The 21,080-nt window shown below is 35.5% G+C and overlaps 1 protein-coding gene across 1 annotated transcript; it reads left to right on the forward strand.

Annotated features, from left to right (window-relative positions):
* Window positions 1-20: 20 nt before the first annotated feature.
* Window positions 21-19,143, forward strand: LOC128548578 (ferrochelatase, mitochondrial-like). Its single transcript, XM_053523843.1, has 11 exons — window positions 21-149; window positions 2,723-2,819; window positions 3,666-3,785; window positions 5,326-5,474; window positions 9,006-9,078; window positions 12,496-12,664; window positions 13,529-13,627; window positions 14,795-14,902; window positions 15,836-16,000; window positions 17,216-17,272; window positions 17,664-19,143. Exons 1-11 carry the CDS (start codon window positions 110-112, stop codon window positions 17,865-17,867), a joined length of 1,281 nt encoding a protein of 426 aa, XP_053379818.1. The 5' UTR covers window positions 21-109; the 3' UTR covers window positions 17,868-19,143.
* Window positions 19,144-21,080: the final 1,937 nt, after the last annotated feature.

Genomic DNA, 21,080 nt, shown 5'->3' on the forward strand with positions numbered 1-21,080 from the left:
CGCGTTCTTGCGTATCAATACATGGAGACCGAGAACCAGATTGGAAAAACCCGGAAGTAGTATTTTGTTTCTAAATATAGCATCAAATGTCAGTACACAGGATTCCCTCATGTCAAACATGGCAAAACTATGCAGACAGATTTTTGCAGGTAAAATTGTATTTCTTCGTTTTTTACCGTTTAATCTTTGAGCTATCTGTTATTGTATGTTACAATATATATTATATTTGAGTTGTCATCAATTCAAAATGCAAAAAGAACGCATGATAAAAATGCTGAAAGTTATGTCCCATATAAAAATATTGCATAACACTGCTGACCTGCACTGGTGATATTCTCATATATATTTTTAATAACAGACTATATAATCTACAATTTATTGTATGTATTATCTCATTGTTTTGATCTTGTCATTTTATTTTTGTCATATAATTTTTAAACTTTTTTATAGACAAACTTGACAAACCAGTTAAACCATATGTCCAGAATGTTGATTTTCAGGTTTTGTTATCATTTGCTGATACCCATAATGGTTTATATATGATAGCAATAGGTAATTGCAAACTTCTTTAGAACTTTTTGTATTTGGAACAAGAAACTTTTATTTAAAAATAAAATCTGTTCAATACATGATATAATTTAACATGTGCATTTACACATATTATATGCTTTAAACATGTTAAATCTGACAAAAAATCTTGCAAGACCTTTGAATGTGTTACCAGATACTAAAAGTAAAGATAAATATAATGGTAAATTTTATTTACCATTGCTATACACCTTTCTTGAACAGTATGACATAACCCTGTGAGGGAATCACATCAGTTTGAGCAGGGTCTTTCAAAAATGAATTTTGAGTGACCCTGGTTTGAGAAATACAGAGTTTCTTACTTGCATTTCTGCAGAAACCTATTACACATGTATAGTAGTATGTTTATTTTCAACTGAATATAAAATATTGTCATTAACTTGATTCTCAGAAAATTTGAAAAAAAGAAGCTAGCTAAGTTGCATCAGACAAGAAGTTTGTAAGCTGTACCTATCTGATACTAAAACTATTCTTGCCTCTACTATTTTTTTTTAATTACAAAAAAAAATATAACTATCCTGTCTACTGTGCTCCACTTGACAGAAATGCAACAAATACTGCATTGCCAGCCTTGACAGTACTAGCAAGATTTTCTAAAGCAAATTTTCTTTTAAAAATGTCTCTCATAAAAACATATTAAGAATGTTTGAGCTCATGGTCTTTGGCAAATCATAATTTATAATTATGGAGCTTGAGAATTTATATTTTTAAGTTTGTTTTATTAATTCTTTAATGGACTAGACATCATTGAGAAAAAAATCCTTCTGACACTGTGATCCTAACATTCCTTCAACATCACTGTCATGATCCCATAAAACTTGGCTTTTCCACTGCTTAAATTGTTTATAAAAGTGTTTCTGGCCTTTAAGTCCTTCATTTTAATTGATGAAGTTCAATATTTATAATATAGTATTATTGTCTGTAATAGCTAGTATACTCTTTTGCAAAAGAGATATAATATTATATAGTTTTTGTACCAATTAATAAGTGCATTGATTGGCTTTTATCAGATAACATTGTAAGTATCTATAAAGATTTATATTTCTGTAATCATGTAAATAGGAAATAACTTCTTTATAAAGGGGTCTTGTATGGTGTCAGTTTGCTAATTTTCAAACCTAGAAGTTTGGATGAATGGTTAAAGTTTTAAATATTCAGAAAGAAAAGAAATTATTTCCTTTTATTTCACATGATACTTTCTTCATGTTTAACGGTCTCAAAGTTTTCACAAATTTTCAAAATTTCAAAGCATTCACAAGCTCTTTTTGTTATGATACAAAAATGATACCGAAACTGTGAGAACTGTTGTAGATTACATTATGACTCATTTGGATGACATTTTGGTTTTTACCTATTATCTAGCAGTCTTGCAAAAAGTGAACTTAATTTGATGAAAATATGAAAAGATAAATGGCTCATTATATATATATAGAATTCTTATTGAATAATGACACAACTGCTAACTTAAAGTAACGTAACGGAGGACTTCATTTGAGGTGCATTTTTTAATACTTGAGGACTTTGAATAATGTGATAAATTCATAATAATTATTTTGGTTTTATATGTTGATTTAGTTATTCTCTACATCTGACAAATTTATTTTTTATACCAATTTACTATGTTGTCACATTTTTGTAATGCCCTCAATTCATTTTGTGATATCCTTAGTTCATTTTATGATATCATTAAATGTGTTTTGTGATATCTTAAAGAGTAAGTTGTAAAATGATATCACTATTTAAAATTTGAGATATCATTAAATGTGTTTGTGATATCTTAAAGAATATTGTAAAATGATATCACTATAATTTGAGATATCATTAAATGTATTTTGTGATATTCTTATATGATTTTAAAGCATCATACAATGAGTTAAGGATATCAAAAGCTAAGATATTATTGGATATTTCAAAATGCAGTAATATTAGTTTGTTTGCACTATTAAAGTATTCATTACACACAAATTTGCTTTGATATTAATTTAACTCCACCTCTCTAGATGCATTTTAAAATATTGCAAATGTAAAACTTGAAACTTGAAAGAAACATACTAGGCTGTGTGAAACAAACAGAAAAAAACTATACATTTTAAGCTGCAAAAAAAGCAATCTTTCATTTTTTGTTTAATTTCAGTTTTACAGAAGCAAGGTTTAGGAAGACAAAATATACAAGAATATTGTGCTACAACAACTGGTTACCATGGCAACAGAAGGTTTGCTAGCACGGATAGGTATGTAGGATTGACCAGAGGGTAGTATAAGTAGTAAACACCAATGTTTAATTCATATGATGGATTTTGTAAAAAAAAAAAAAAAAAAAAAAAGTAAGAGAAATAAATGTTAAAAAACTTTATTACATATGGCAAATTCGATGCTTTAAGTTCATAATTATATTGCTTCTGTTAGTCTAAGAGATAGACCCTAAAATTTTTAATGAGAGTAATACATTAAATAAAGTCCAGAAATTGATTTCCAAGTCCTTGAAATAACCAAAAATGATTTCACAAATGTGAAGTTTACGATAGTTTTGTTAATATCAATAATAGAAGTTTTAATTCTTAATTTAAAGTTGTGATCCACAAAGAATGACAACTCTTGCCTTGGGCTAGTACTTATAAGCAGAGATATCTATTAGTTTACTTCCCTTGCAATTACACAATTGAGTGGAAAATGAAAACTGTTTTAGACACAATATCATACTTTTTTGCACAACAAAAACATTTAGGATTTATTCATTTGTGTTTGATTTACCCTTCAAAACATGGTTCCTATGATTCTGTCAACTTACATGTGGTAAAAAATTATCTGTTAACAAGCCAATAATAAAATGAAGTATCATTAAGTAATTAATAGTGCAGATAATACAGTTTTGCTTGTACCAAAATGTCACAATAGAAGCACTTTTGTAATACAGAACACCTGGTAGGATTAGTAAAGGTGCAGTTATATTGATCTCTATTTCCTATGCCTACAAGTTCTGTCTTAATATCCCTTAAAATTTCAAAATAATGTTCTTCAGTCAAAATATGTATGTGAGAAAAATGTTGATGTAGAATGTTTATACTGTACTATTACAGCAAACCTAAGACTGGTATTTTAATGTTGAATATGGGTGGCCCGGAGACATTGGATGAAGTACATGAGTTCCTGTTGAACTTGTTCAAAGATAGGGATCTTATACAGCTCCCTGCTCAGAGGTAAGTCTGGTAAGATAGGCACTAGCTGCTGTATTTGTTCTGTCGATTTAAGATCAAATGGTGACTCTTAAGACATTGGCGGCAGGGGCAGGCACATAGGAAGCTAGGGTGATGCCTGACCTGAAGCATGTTTTCCAGACATCATTTGATGATCAAGTGATTTGAAGTTGTAGACCTAAGCCCTTCTGCCAAAGAAACCCTTACTGTATTTAGAATTAGAAAAAATGATTGCAGAAAGAAACCACTTTTACAAAACTTCTTCCAATGCATTTTGAAGAAGCGGACAAATTCTCTCCCATTTTGCTGTAGAGCTGAGAGGCTTTCTCATACCTGTTCAAAATTATGGGAGTGGTTCTGTACCAGGAGGAGTTTCATCGGTCTTATTCCCCCCCCCCCCCCCCCCCCCCCCCCCCCCCCCCCCCCCACCCCCCAAAACTCCCACCACAACACGCACACACTCCACCATAATAATAAAAACACATATAAAAACAATAGATAATGAGATTTCATGAAGCAGATGTGTGGAATATGTAGACCAGTTTTTATGTGCTTTCGCTATGTAGATCTAGATGATTTATAAAATATAAATTAAAGAAACAGCTGGTATGTAAACTCCTGTACTTAAAATGTTCATTGACTTAAGTTGGAATCACAGTTCTTTGGTTGTATGACTTTCATGTTATTTGGAAAGGTTTCATATCCTGACATTAAGTAGGAGAGAAAGAGGCAAAATTTAAAATATTTTACAAATTGTAAGTTGTTGAAAAATTATAGCAAATCAGTTTCATTTTCCTCATGTATTCTAACAGCTGTTGTGAACCACAATCAGTTTAATCAAAATGATTTTTCATTAGAGAAATATAATTATTAAGGCAGGGTTTTCCTTTAAAGTTAGCTTTAGCAGCAGTTAGCTTCATAATTATCAGTCTGAATTTAGATAGATATTGTAAACATCTGTTTTTTTACTATCAGAAATAGGTACCAGGGCTCTCGTTTGGCAAAATTTGGGGCCGAATATAGGCCCAATTCCCCCCCTCAAAATAGTATGTTTTTTTCCCCCTATTTTCAAAAACATTCCCCCTTTAGTCCAAGAACGTCTGAGTGCTAAGTGCTTTGCAGTTGACTTGCTGGCCTTAAAATTTTACTGTTTCTGAAAATTCAGTGGCTCAGAGAAAAATACCAAGTGAGATGAATAAATAATGTTGTTAATAATTGGCAGAATTCATACAAAAGAGTTTATAATTAACAAAATTCAGGTTTGGGTCAGCAAAACTGAAAAGAATGTTTATATTTGTTTGCATTTCTTTTCGCATTTGAAATTCCCCCTCAAAAGACTTTTTTTGAAAAATCATGCGAAATTCCCCCCTTGCATGGACCCTGGCCCCAGTCCCAAAATGCAAACGAGAGCCCTGGGTACTTTCATTGGACCTATTTTAAGAAGGAAATATGCGCTATTATGATATTACTTTGAGAATTGTCAGAAAAGTTAAACAAAAATTTATTCCAAGTCTGACAATTTCTATACTATTTACTCATACAGTCGACTTGGACCAGCCATAGCTAACAGACGAACGCCTAGTATACAGAAACAGTACCATGAAATAGGAGGAGGGTCTCCCATCAAGAAATGGACAACTCTACAGGGTCAGGGAATGATTGAAATACTTGACAAAATCAGTCCTGAAACAGGTATTCACTTTTTTAGCTCACCTGAGCAATGCTCAGGTGAGTTTTTCTGATCGCTCAATGTCCGGCGTCCGTCGTCCGTCGTCTGTCGTCTGTCGTCTGTCGTCCGTCGTCTGTCAACATTTAGCTTGTGTATGCAATAGAGGCTGTATTTTTCAATTAATCTTCATGAGTGTTGGTCAGAATGATAACCTTGATGAAATCTAGGCCGAGTTCGAAAATGGGTCATCTCGGATCAAAAACTAGGTCACTAGGTCAAATCAAAGAAAAACCTTGTGTATGCGATAGAGGCTGTATTTTTCAATTAATCTTCATGAATATTGGTCAGAATGATAACCTTGATGAAATCTAGGCCGAGTTCGAAAATGGGTCATCTCGGGTCAAAAACTAGGTCACTAGGTCAAATCAAAGAAAAACCTTGTGTATGCGATAGAGGCTGTATTTTTCAATTGATCTTCATGAATATTGGTCAGAATGATTGCCTTGATGAAATCTAGGCCGAGTTCGAAAATGGGTCATCTCAGGTCAAAACCTAGGTCACTAGGTCAAATCAAAGAAAAACCTTGTGTATGCGATAGAGGCTGTATTTTTCAATTATTCTTCATGATTATTGGTCAGAATGATAACCTTGATGAAATCTAGGCCGAGTTCGAAAATGGGACATCTCGGGTCAAAAACTAGGTCACTAGGTCAAATCAAAGAAAAACCTTGTGTATGCGATAGAGGCGGTATTTTTCAATTGATCTTCATGAATATTGGTCAGAATGATAACCTTGATGAAATCTAGGCCGAGTTCGAAAATGGGTCATCTGGGGTCAAAAACTAGGTCACTAGGTCAAATCAAGGAAAAACCTTGTGTATGCGATAGAGGCTGTATTTTTCAATTGATCTTCATGAATTTTGGTCAGAATGATTACCTTGATGAAATTTAGACCAAGTTCGAAAATGGGTCATCTGGGATCAAAAACTAGGTCACTAGGTCAAATCAAAGAAAAACCTTGTGTATGCAATAGAGGCTGTATTTTTCAACTGATCTTCATGAAATTTAGCCAGAATGATTACCTTGATAAAATGTAGGCCGAGTTCGAAAATGGGTCATCTGGGGTCAAAAACTAGGTCAAATCGAAGAAAAACCTTGTGTATGCAATAGAGGATGTATTTTTCAATTGATCTTCATGAAATTTGGTCAGAGTGATTGCCTTGATGAAATCTAGGTCGAGTTTAAATATGGGTTATCTGAGGTCAAAAACTAGGTCACTAGGTCAAATTAAAGAAAAATCTTGTGTATGCGATAGAGACTGTTTTTTTCAATTGATTTTTATGAAATTTGGTCAGGATGATGGCCTTAATGAAATCTAGGTCGAATTTGAATATGGGTCATCTGAGGTCAAAAACTAGGTCACTTGGTCAAATCAAAGAAAAAACTTGTGTATGTGATAGAGGCTGTATTTTTCAATTGATCTTCATGAATTTTGGTCTGAATGATTGCCTTGATAAAATCTAGGTCGAATTTGAACATGGGTCATCTAGGGTCAAAAACTAGGTCATATCTAAGAAAATGCTTGTTTTATCGCAAGAGACCAATTTTTTGGTCCAATCTTAATGAAAATTGGTCAGAATATTTGTTTCCATGAAATCACTAGGTCAAACATGTTTTACACTGTTATGGTGTGTTTCTTAGGTGAGCGACCTAGGGCCATCTTGGCCCTCTTGTTCTAGTTTATTACCCACTGTACTTCTTATGCATTATAGCTCTTATTTGGTACTTCTGGCCCGTTTTTGCTCCGTAGGATCTAAAGAGTCTCAGACAGCCAGGCTGTAAAGTGATAAAACTGAGTTTGTAGACCAGTCTCAGACTGCAGCTCTTTCATTGGTGAGTTTTTGTATGTTGCTCAGAAATAACCAATCAGATGCTGGTGTTTTGAGACTGGTTAGGATAAGAGTTTCAGTGTAGAATACATTAGTCTGCTGGGCATTGCTCTAATGACTTTAGTTAATTTTAATCAGTTTCTCATATGACTAACTGATTTTTAGCTCGACTATTCATAGAATAGTAGAGCTATTGGACTCGCCCATGCGTCAGCGTCCGCGTCCCGATTTGGTTAAGTTTTTGTATGTAAGCTGGTATCTCAGCAACCACTTGTGGGAATGGATTGAAACTTCACACACTTATTCACTGTGATAAATTGACTTACATTGCACAGGTTCCATAACTCTATTTTGCTTTTTTACAAAATTATGCCCCTTTTTTGACTTAGAAATTTTTGGTTAAGGTTTTGTATGTAAGCTGGTATCTCAGTAACCACTTGTGGGAATGGATTGAAACTTCACACACTTATTCACTGTGATAAACTGACTTACATTGCACAGGTTCCATAACTCTATTTTGCTTTTTTACAAAATTATGCCCCTTTTTCGACTTAGAATTTTTTGGTTAAGGTTTTGTATGTAAGCTGGTATCTCAGTACTCACTAATTGGAATGGATTGAAACTTCACACACTTATTCACTGTCATGATCTGACATACACAAAGCAGGTTCCATAACTCTATTTTGCTTTTTTACAAAATTATGCCCCTTTTTCGACTTATAATTTTTTGGTTAAGGTTTTGTATGTAAGCTGGTATCTCTGTATCCACTAATGGGAAAGGATTGAAACTTCACACACTTGTTCACTGTCATGATATGACATGCAGTGCAAAGGGTCAATAACTCAACTTTGAATTTTACAAAATTATGCCCCTTTTTAAACTTAGGAGTTTTGGGTTAAATTCTTATATGTAAGCTGGTATCTCAGTACCCACTTATGGGAATGGATTGAAACTTCACACACTTGTCCACTGTCATGAGATGATAAGCACTATGCAGGATCCATAACCATATTTTGCTTTTTTTAAATTATGCCCCTTTTTCAACCTTCGTATTCATTCAGTCGACAAGGCTGTTGAATGGTCGAGCATTGTTTTTGTTTTGTTGGGTTTAACTTTGCATGGGGGCAATTATAGGTCATATGGCAGCTTTCCAGCTTTGATTGAACATTATCTCATCACCTGGGTAGAACCACTGAAATTTCTTAAGTTTATGGAGGGCTTCTTCACATGAAGAATTCAACACACCGAGTGAGGCTCGAACCCACTTTGATGAGGGGCTAATGATTTGAAGTCAGCAACGTTAACCACATAGTCCCCTCTTAATGACTAAAGTAAAATTAAAGTTAACACATAAAGGTTTCTTATAATTAAACATGGGTAGTTGATGAAACTCTCCACTTGGAATGAATGGATTAATCAATTTCCAGCCACACCCACTGCTGGTGTCTATACTTAACTCACCAGCATCCAGTCTTATAACTTGTAGTACTTGAAAGTGAAGTCATTGATTTCCAGAATATTGAATCAAAAGTCATCAAGCCTGTATTTCTGTTTTATTTTTGAATTTTTACTCAGTTATAATATTAGTTTAATTGCAGTTTACATGATTAATACAATAATTATTGCTGTGATTGTTATATTTGTTGTACGTTGTATTCTTACAGCACCACACAAGTTCTACATCGGATTTCGCTATGTCAACCCTCTCACAGAAGATGCTTTGGAACAAATGGAAAGGTACACATCTGTGCGATAAGCTTTAGTATTCCAGATAATTTTTGTTATGAAATCCTTTTTGTATGCCCTTTGTGACAGGACGTAGTTTTTGGATCACCCACAACAGTTGGGGTGGGGTGTGTTGGGGGTGGGGAGTGGGGGAGGGGGTAAGCAAGCCACAAGGGTCATAACTCTGGCGCCAATATTTTATGAATTATCCCCCCTTTTTACTTAGAATTTGAGGTTAAAGCTTTGGTGCACTTCCACTTTATCTCAATTATTACTAAATGAATTTGATTCAAACTTAAAATAGTTGTTCCACATCATTACCCCTTTCATATGAGACAAGGTCCATAACTCTGGCATCCATTTTTTTATGGATTATGCCCCCTTTTTAGCTCCACTATTCATAGAATAGTAGAGCTATTGGACTCGCCCATGCGTCGGCATCCGCTTCCGCGTCCCGATTTGGTTAAGGTTTTGTATGTAAGCTGGTATCTCATTAACCACTTGTGGGAATGGATTGAAACTTCACACACTTATTCACTGTGATAAACTGACTTACATTGCACAGGTTCCATAACTCTATTTTGCTTTTTTACAAAATTATGCCCCTTTTTCGACTTAGAAATTTTTGGTTAAGGTTTTGTATGTAAGCTGGTATCTCAGTAACCACTTGTGGGAATGGATTGAAACTTCACACACTTGTTCACTGTCATGATCTAACATGCACTGTGAAGGTCCCATAACTCTACTTTGCATTTTTACAAAACTATGCCCCTTTTTCGACTTAGCAGTTTTTGGTTAAGTTTTTGTATGTAAGCTGGTATCTCAGTATCCACAAATTGGAAAGGAGTGAAACGTCACACACTTGTTAACTGTCAAGATATGACATGCAGTACAGAGGTCCAATACCTCTACTTTGCATTTTACAAAATAATGCCCCTTTTTAGCTCACCTGTCACAAAGTGACAAGGTGAGCTTTTGTGATCGCGCAGCGTCCATCGTCCGTGCGTCCGTCCGTGCGTGCGTTCGTGCGTGCGTAAACTTTTGCTTGTGACCACTCTAGAGGTCACATTTTTCATGGGATCTTTATGAAAATTGGTCAGAATGTTCCCCTTGATGATATCTAGGTCAAGTTCGAAACTGGGTCACATGCAGTCAAAAACTAGGTCAGTAGGTCTAAAAATAGAAAAACCTTGTGACCTCTCTAGAGGCCATATATTTCAAAGATCTTCATGAAAATTGGTCAGAATGTTCACCTTGATGATATCTAGGTCAAGTTCGAAACTGGATCACGTGGCATCAAAAACTAGGTCAGTAGGTCAAATAATAGAAAAACCTTGTGACCTCTCTAAAGGCCATATTTTTCATGGGATCTGTATGAAAGTTGGTCTGAATGTTCATCTTGATGATATCTAGGTCAAGTTTGAAACTGGGTCACGTGCGGTCAAAAACTAGGTCAGTAGGTCTAAAAATAGAAAAACCTTGTGACCTCTCTAGAGGCCAAACTTATGAATGGATCTTCATAAAAATTGGTCAGAATGTTCACCTTGATGATATCTAGGTCAAGTTCGAAACTGGGTCACGTGCAATCAAAAACTAGGTCAGTAGGTCTAAAAATAGAAAAACCTTGTGACCTCTCTAGAGGCCATATATTTCATGGTATCTTCATGAAAATTGGTCAGAATGTTCACCTTGATGATATCTAGGTCAAATTCGAAACTGGGTCACATGCCATCAAAAACTAGGTCAGTAGGTCAAATAATAGAAAAACCTTGTGACCTCTCTAGAGGCCATATTTTTCATGGGATCTGTATGAAAGTTGGTCTGAATGTTCATCTTGATGATATCTAGGTCAAGTTTGAAAGTGGGTCACGTGCCTTCAAAAACTAGGTCAGTAGGTCAAATAATAGAAAAACCTTGTGACCTCTCTAGAGGCCATATTTTTCATGGGATCTGTATGAAAGTTGGTCTGAATTTTCATCTTGATGATATCTAGGTCAGGTTCAAAACAGGGTCATGTGCGGTCAAATACTAGGTCAGTAGGTCTAAAAATAGAAAAACCTTGTGACCTCACTAGAGGCCATACTTGTGAATGGATCTCCATAAAAATTGGTCAGAATGTTCATCTTGATGATATCTAGGTCAAGTTCGAAAGTGGGTCACGTGCCTTCAAAAAATAGGTCAGTAGGTCAAATAATGAAAAAATGTTGTGACCTTTCTAGAGGCCATATTTTCATGGGATCTATATGAAAGTTGGTCTGAATGTTTATCTTGATGATATATAGGTCAAGTTTGAAACTGAGTCAACTGCGATCAAAAACTAGGTCAGTAGGTCTTAAAATAGAAAAACCTTGTGACCTCTCTAGAGGCCATACCCTTGAATGGATCTTCATGAAAATTGGTCAGAATGTTCACCTTGTTGATATCTAGATCAAGTTTGAAACTGGGTCACGTGCCTTAAAAAACTAGGTCAATAGGTCAAATAATAGAAAAACCTTGTGACCTCTCTAGAGACCATATTTTTCAATAGATCTTCACGAAAATTGGTCAGAATTTTTATCTTGATAATGTCTAGGTCAAGTTCAAAACTGGGTCACATGAGCTCAGAAACTAGGTCACTATGTCAAATAATAGAAAAGACGACGTCATACTCAAAACTGGGTCATGTGGGAACAGGTGAGCGATTCAGGACCATCATGGTCCTCTTGTTTAACTTTTGTATTCATTCAGTTGACAAGGCTGTTGAATAGTCCAGCGTTGCTGTCCTCTGACAGCTCTTGTTACTTAGAATTTTATGTTAATTTTGATGCATTTTCATTATATTTCTGTTATTTCAGTAGGGATTTGATTCAGGCTTAAAATAGTTGTTCATCATCAACACAAACACAAGGGCCATAACTGTGACTTCTGTATTTTATGAGTTATCCCCCTTTTTACGTAAAATTTCAGATGTGCCCAATTTTACTATCCGACAACGAAAAAGTCGAGCAAGCTGTCTCCTGTGACAGCTCTTGCTAAATACAAATTGTCTGGGGAGATGTATTTTGTACTTCCATTATAAAGATTTTAAGTCCTTATTCTGTTTTGTTAGTTGAATGTCTTTACATTATCACAGATTTAAGTACAGTAAAACAGGGATTGCTAGAAGTAGGATACTTAAGCAAAATGCTCAAGTTATCCAAGCTTTTGAGCAAACTTAGAAAATATAAAGGGACCATATGAATTGCTTCCGAGTCAGCCCGGGTATTTGGTTTAAACAATATTTATTAATCAAATCAAATAGCATATAATTACAATACATATTTACAAAATATGCAAGCCCGGGTATTTGAGTCATTGATGCTTGTGCGGGTGGTGTTTTGATGTATAACTGTTGAAAATTATAGAAACAGACATAAGTTGGGTAAGGAAATGAGCTATTTTCTTTTACAGTGATGGTATTAAAAGAGGGATTGCTTTTACCCAGTACCCACAATACAGTTGTTCTACAACAGGAAGTAGTATGAACGCCATTTATAAACATTATCGTAATCGTGGCTCTGTCAGTCAGATAGCGTGGAGCAGTATTGATAGATGGCCAACTAACTCAGGACTTATACAGGTAATTTTACAGCCTGTAATTTAATAAATGAGCCGCATCATGAGCATAGTGGCTTTGCGGCCAGCATGGATCAAGACCAGCCTGCGCATCCATGCAGTCTGATTAGGATCCATGCTGTTCGCTTTCAAAGCCTATTGCAGTTAGAGAAACTGTTAGTGAACAGCATGGATCCTGACTGCTGGTCTGCATCCATGCTGGTCGTAAAGCCATTATGTTGGTTTTCTCATGGCGCGGCTCAAATCTCCTATTGAAATCATACATGAAAAAAAACCATCTGTTGGTAGAAAAACAATTTCTTTTTACTGTTACTTGAATGGTAACTAAAATAATCAACTTGGTCTTGAAGAAGGCTGATTTTTTATTGTGTTTCTTTAGGTCAGTTTGATTCCGATTCATTGTAAGTCTTTAATGATACATGAAGTTAAATGAGATATCTGCATTTACACAAACTACATGATTGTAATTTTTACAATCTGCTATGTTATGTAGGGACTTTAAGCATCAATATTTTTCCATATGGATGTGTTAATTCTTATTGCCTTTGGTTGTGTGCATCATTTATGACATCATTTTAATGGGTGTTGTGGCATTGAAAATACATAAACATTTTGTAATTGTTACAAGCCACATGATATGACATACAGTATGATGCATTACTGTTGCAGAAATTTTATTTGAATTTTGCCCCTTTTATACTTATTTAATGTTTTGATACACTTTGTCTCTCTCTGTTTTCACAAAACACATTAAACACATTCTTTAAGTATTGTCCAATATATTCATTCACATTGGAGTCATTAAACTCATTTTTTGTAATGAATTAGTCGGTTTCAGTGAATCAAATATTATATGTTTATATTTTAGACTCATGCAGAGCATATACGTGCAGAGCTTGAGAAGTTTCCTGAAGATGTGAGGGATGAAGTTGTCATCCTTTTCTCAGCACATTCCCTACCTCTAAAGGTAACTTTTGTGCATACATATGTTTTGTTCCTGTATGGTAATATGCCTTATTTCTGAATTTTTATAGCCATGCTCTGTGTTGAAATATTTATCTGGTTTATTCAAAAAAAATAAGAGAATAGAAAAAGTTGAAAAAGAAATAATGGCACACAGGCGAGCAGTAAAACTTTCAGACATTTTTGTAATTTATTGTTCTCATGCTCACCCATAAAGAAAAATGGGGATGGGGGAACATTAATTTATTGTTACCCTTTATTTTGTGAATGTGCATGTATACAAAGTTTGCCTATCCGTGCGTATCACGTCCAGCTTAGAACTTTGTCGTGCTTGGTTGGATTTCAAAATAACTTGGCACAAATGATAACAATAACTAGATGATGTGTCTCATTCAAGTATAAGATGTCTTGGTCTCATTTAGAGGTCAAAGTGTTTCGTCCAATTTGTAACATTTTGTTTTTGCATGGATATATACTCAGACAACTCATGTCACACTGAGATAAAACTTTACGATTTTACTTTTCCTTTATATGAGATCACCTGTGGAGGTTGGTGGGAGGCATCCACAAAGTTGTCCACTTTATCTTGATCAGCTCACTTTAAAACTAAGTCAGAATGTTTATCGGTATATAATAGTCAGAATGTTTATCAGTATATTATCTTGGCCAAGTTATTCCTCTTTAATAAGTGGAAATTGAGAAAATAAACAAGTGGTCTTTGCAATAAGACTGAGCCGCACCATGAGAAAACCAACATCGTAGGTTTGTGACCAGCATGGATCCAGACTAGCCTGCGCATCCGCGCAGTCTGGTCAGGATCCATGCTATTCGCTTTTACAGCCTATTGGAACTGGAGAAACTGTTAGCGAACAGCATGGATCCTGACCAGACTGCGCGGATGCGCAGGCTAGTCTGGATCCATGCTGGTCGCAAACCTACGATGTTGGTTTTCTCATGGTGCGCGGCTCAGTGTTATTGCAAAGACCACTTGTTTATTTTCTCTAAAATTATGTTAACAAAGGTCTGAAAAAGCTACATCAAACAAAATTTGAAACATGATTTTTTTCTCTGTTTTATGATCTTTACTATTTGTGTTATTGATAGTCTGTTTCTGTTATATGTCTGTATCAGAATTAAGAGAAAAGATTAACACATTCTGTGTATGTTTCAGAGTCAGAATCGAGGTGACCCATATTCTACTGAAGTTGGTGCTACAGTTTTAGCTGTGATGGAAGAATTAGGGAACTCACATCCATATAGACTGGTATGGCAGTCAAAGGTGTGTACACACATTGTTAGATTCATTGTTGTCTTGACCTTATGCTATATCAAGCACAGATATTTTAATGATGTAAAAAGTTGTGAAATAATCATGGAAGTTTGTGTTTTTGGCCAAATTGGTTAGTTTAGAATATGAATTCATTAATTTAAAATGAAGAGGAATGGTTTGTTGGGGTTGAATTTTCTCTGGTTTTCTCAACCACAAAATCCACAAATGTAAGTCCCACATCCATAATAATGAGTCCAAAGAAACTACATTTCTTCCTGTCGCATTGTCTTCACATTTTTTCTTTTACAAGCATACTGAGTTGTAAGGTACACCAGGTCCTGCACTAGATAAGACCTTTCATTTTACTAAATTTTAGATTCCATTCTTTAGCAAAGCACTGATTTTGGACCACGACTATACAAGATATTTAAAAAGCAAGACAGTTATCAAGTGAAATACATGCTGTTTCCAAAAACAAAAACAAACAAACAAAAAAATTTAGTTTCGATTACGATATTTAGACACAAAATGAAAGCTTGCAATGTTCTCTAGTTCTCTATCTTGAAATTTAATTTTCTGTACGTAATTGAAATATAAGTTTAAAAAGACAGAGGAGGTCTCTGTGGCCGAGTGGTTAAGATTGCTGACTTCAAATCACTTGCCCCTCATCGCTGTGGGTATGACTCTCACTCAGGGCATTGAATTTCACATGTGTGGAATTAAGCCATCCAGCTGGCTTGTGGAAGGTCGATGGTTCTACCAAGGTGCCTGCTCATGATAAAATAATGCCCGGCGGGGCACCTGGGGTCTTTCTCCATCATCAAAGCTGGAAAGTCGCCATATGACCTATAATTGTGTCGCTGCAACGTTAAACCCAACAAAATAAATAAAAAAGTCAGAATAATGGAACTGTTACAATGTTACTGTATTTGGATGTTTTAGGTAGGGCCACTACCCTGGTTGTCTCCCCAAACTGACGAAGCTATAAAAGGTTTAGTTGCTAGGGATAAAAAGAACATCATCTTGGTGCCAATAGCATTTACAAGTGACCATATTGAGACATTGTATGAACTAGATCTGGAATATGCTAAAGGGCTTGGAGAGGAGGTAAAAACTTCATACTTACTGTGTTGTCTGTACAAACTGCCCCATGTGGTTCTGGGACGATCTGTGTATGAAAAGAATTGGAACCACTGCCTTACCCTTGCATGATTGTAAGAGGGGACTAATAGGGTCTTAACACTTGGTTTTGCTGTAACTCTGTGATTCCAGCAGGTATACAAATTTTGATTCCATACCTCATGTTTTTATTTCGATGAAAATGAGATGTGAAACCAAAATTTGTAGTCCTGTTTGGCGCCATATAACCTATACTGTGTTGGTGCGCCGTTAAACCCAAATAAATAAATAAATAAATCTATACAAACTAGATAAGACTGTTAAATGTGTGCTAAACACCTAGATAGACTTAAAATATGTCAAAGCTACAAGACTTGTGGAAACTTTCTTTAATTTGATATAGTTTAAAAACTTTTAATGTTGCATGATTTTGACATAGTTAAAATATAACTAACATTATGTGATTTTTAATGGGCTTTTAGAACACCTAAATTAAAGGTCCATCAATATAGTTGGATTGTGTTTGGCATCTGTTGCCTATCGTCTTGCATCAATGTTTGTACTTAAACATCTTCTCTGAAATTAGTTGTGCTAGATTGAAAGCATGCTGACATGGACCTTTCTCACGTTTGTGCAAGTGGTTCCGCTGGCAGCAAGAACTAAATATAGATTTTTAAGTGACTCCTCTTAAACTGCTTGATGTATCTTCACCAGACTTGATCAGTAGCATCCTGGCATATAATAGCTATATTATCTTTCAGATTTCCTGAAAAATGTTTAAGGCTTAGGGAGGCAATTAGAATAAGCGTGCAGGGGGGTGGGGATGGAGAGGGAATCTATTAATTAATCTGTTTCGACATTTGAATTGGTGTTCAAAAGATTTTACTTATCCTTCACCCTGCTAATTTTTAAAATGGATTGGTCTGTCATTTAGTTTGGGCAGGCTGATCTTGGTCTGCACTGGTCGCAAAGGCAAAACCACCTGCCGCCAACAGGCTAAAGGTTAACTGCACATATTGCTGTCGAATTAAAAATATTAAACCTTTGAAGAAGTTTTTTCCAGGTTTTTCTCAGGTGGGCAATTTAGGTCCATTTGGGCCTCTTGTTTAATTCAGTAAATGATGAAAAGCTTGCATGATAATCATGTTAAACCTCATGAAAGCAGTGGGATCAAAAATAAAACTTACGATTTTTTTATTACAGCTTGGTGCTAATATTCGTAGATCAGCTGCTCCCAATGGAAACCCTGTCTTTATTAATGTAAGAGAGATTTAATTTGTTTCTTTTAAATCAGATTTAAGCACCTATTTTGAAGCTTTTATTACAGTGGCCATTATAAATGCAGTCACATGGAAATATTAAGTAAAGTAACACATTGAATACTTCAAATTCTGAGCTAACAAGGAGATATAATTGTGCTTTATTTGTTTAACTAGGAGATAGAATTGTATTTGCTTGTTTCAATACTCTTTCATGGATTTGGTAATTGCATTTTTCTTAGTTTTCAATATTATACGCATTTTCACATTTTAGTCTCATATAAATCAGGATTTTGAAAATAATGTACGTATTACTGAAAAATATCAAGATGCTTTGATTTCATATCAGAAATTCACAAAAAATGCTCAATAATCTTTCTCTTCTGTACCAGACCCTAGCCCGACTTGTAAAGGACCATTTAGATTCAGGCAAGTCATGTTCAGCACAGAATGTACTAAGATGTCCCATGTGTACCAATGCTATTTGTGGAGAGACAAAGAAATTCTTCGAGCACCAACAGCGATATATCAGCAAACCCAAGAGAGGAGAATCTCAGCATGTGCCTGCAGCTGACAAACTTGCACAAACTGCATAATATAAGATGTTCTATTCTGTTTGCTGGTTGTTTTTTTGTATCAAAATAAGGGCATTGGGTATTGTTGTACATAATTACATAAGGTTGAGCATTAGTGATCTTATTTATAAATAGGCAAAGGCAGACTTGAGATTGAATTTTCACTTCCATTGCTTTAAAAAAAATGGTTGACCGGTCCAGTTTTGCAAGAAATCTACATGGGCAGTATAAAAATTTGTGGTGTGTTTGGAATAGTTAGAAGAATGAATCCGAAGTTTGGAAATTGTTGTTGTTAATTACCGGGTATGAAGTTTACCATAGTTTTATGTAAAATAAAAGACAGACAGACCTGAAGAAGCTTTCACATTGATATACTAGTAGCTTTACAAAATACTGGTATCAGCATCTAGCAGGCAAGCAGAATACAGATTTATTACCATGACATTGACCATAAATTAGACATACATTTTTAATGTGTGAAACTGAATAGCCAGTTGGTTAATCCTTATCGTGTTGGACACGACTGATTCTGCCTTTGCAACCAGTGTAGATCATAATCAGCCTGCACATCTGTGCAGTCTGATCATGAGCTGCACTATTCACCATTCAGTCACTATCTTTTTGGTATGCACCTCTTTTAACAGTAAATGGTACTGTCCAAGCTAAAAGATGGACAAGATCATTGGAGAAATTTAGCAGGGTAAGGTTTAAAATCATATGTGTAAGTGAAAATGTGTTTATTTATTGCATTTATTTGAAACAAGATGTCAATATTGCAGTTATATTACATGTATGACTGTATAATACACACCAGTGTAATGCAGTTTGATTTTTGTCGGGCCCGCTTGTGGTGAGTTCGATATAGTTTTCACTTTTGGCAGGTCGGTGTATGTGCGTGCATCCGTATGTGCGTCCGTCCGTCTGATTTTGGCATGAATGTTCACCTCAACGAGAAGGAGTGTCATGCGCAAACCCCATGTTCCTATCTCAAAGGTCAAGGTCACAGTTGGAGGTCAAAGGTCAAATTGAAGTTTGTCCAGAGCATAACTTTGATATGCTTGGACTAATCTTGTTTATATTTGGCATGAATGTTTCAATGAGAAGGAGTGTCATGCGCAAACCCCATGTTTCTATCTAAAAGGTCAAGGTCACAGTTGGAGGTTAAAGGTCAAATTGAAATTTTGAATATATTACTGATCACTGTGGTCTATTTTCAGGATTTAGACAGTGATAGTTTGGTTGTGATTAATTTCTATTTTATTTCAGATAAACAGAAAATAAAATGTTTACTGATTAACTGGAATCTTGTGTTGTTAAATGGAAAGTCAAGGAAAGCTTCAGTTTTAATTTGACTATTCGAAGAATAGCTAGAGCTATTAGACTCATCTGAGCATCTGTTTGGTTAAGTTTTTTGGTCTTGTCAGTGCGGCCGTCCGTCTAGCTCGAAAAGTGTTTGATATTGATGAAACCTTGCATGAGTCTTTATCATGATATGAACTTGCGCACCTCCTATTTTTCGTCTGGCTCTGCCCCCTATTTTCAGAGTTATGGCCCCTGAAATAGTCAAAAATGCACATTTTTACCTTGTGACACGCCTAGCTCAAAAAGTTTTTGATATAGATTCATGAAACCTTGCACGAGTCTTAATCATGATATGATCTTGCGCACCTCCTATTTTTCATCTGGCTCCGCCCCCTATTTTCAGAGTTATGGCCCCTGAAATAGTCAAAAATGCACATTTTCACCTTGTGACATGCCTAGCTCAAAAAGTATTTGATATAGATTCATGAAACCTTGCACGAGTCTTAATCATGAAATGAACTTGCGCACCTCCCATTTTTCATTTGGGTCCGCCCCCTATTTTTAGAGTTATGGAAGCCCGCCCGCTTAGCTCAGTCGGTAAGAGCGTTGGTCTACGGATCGCAGGGTCGCGAGTTCGATCCTCGGGCTGGGCTTATGTTCTCCGTGACTATTTGATAAACGACATTGTGTCTGAAATCATTAGTCCTCCACCTCTGATAATTCATGTGGGGAAGTTGGCAGTTACTTGCGGAGAACAGGTTTGTACTGGTACAGAATCCAGGAACACTGGTTAGGTTAACTGCCCGCCGTTACATGACTGAAATACTGTTGAAAAACGGCGTTAAACCCAAAACAAACAAAGAGTTATGGCCCCTGAAATAGTCAAAAATGCGCATTTTCACCTTGTGACATGCCTAGCTCAAAAGGTATTTGATATAGATTCATGAAACCTTGCATGAGTTTTAATCATGATATGAACTTGCGCACCTCCTATTTTTCAAATGGGTCCGCCCCCTATTTTTAGAGTTATGGCCCCTGAAATAGTCAAAAATGTACATTTTCACCTTGTGACGCACGTAGCTCAAAAAGTATTTAATATAAATGGTTGAAAACTTGCATAAGTCTTTATCATGATATAAACTTGCACACCTCTAATTTTTTGGCTGGCTCCATCCCCTATTTTTAAAGTTATGGCCCCTGAAATAGTAAAAAAAAATGCACTTTTTCACCTAATTATGTGCCTAGCTCAAAAATTATTAGATGTAAATTCAGGAAACCTTGCTGGAGTCTTTATCGTGATTTGACCTTGCACACTTGGCATTCTTCTTGAGAATCTTAGCTCTTATTACAGAGTTACGGCCCTTGAAATAGCCAAAATAGTGGATTTTTTGTTTGTGATGCTCATAGCTCAAAAAGTATAGGGCCTAGAATAATGAATCCTTTTGATAAAATGTTTGTTGAGGCTATATACCCCACTAAGACTGCAAACATTTGAATTATTGCCCCTTATTTGTGACAAATGTACCAGTGAGGGTGGGGGGGCACACCCTGTGTCCTACAGACACATTCTAGTTGTATTTTAGCTGGAATCACATTAACCACTTATGAAAATGAATTGAAACTTAATACATTTATTCAGTGTGATAAACTGCAGGTTCCATAACTCTGTTTTGCCTTTTCACAAAATTGTGCCCTTTTTTCAACTAAGCAATTTATGGTTAAGTTTTTGTATGTAAGCTGGTATCTCAGTACCAAATAATGGGAATGGATTGAAACTTCATACACTTGTTCACTGTTAATCTGACTTACAGTACTCAAGTTAGTATTCAGGTTCTATAACTCTACTTAGCTCTTTTACAAAATTATGTCCCTTTTTCGACTTAGCAGTTTTTGGTTAAGTTTTTGTATGCAAGCTGGTATCTCAGTACCAAC

This window comes from Mercenaria mercenaria, chromosome 14 (assembly GCF_021730395.1).
Source record: "Mercenaria mercenaria strain notata chromosome 14, MADL_Memer_1, whole genome shotgun sequence".
In the NCBI taxonomy this organism is placed as follows: domain Eukaryota; kingdom Metazoa; phylum Mollusca; class Bivalvia; order Venerida; family Veneridae; genus Mercenaria; species Mercenaria mercenaria.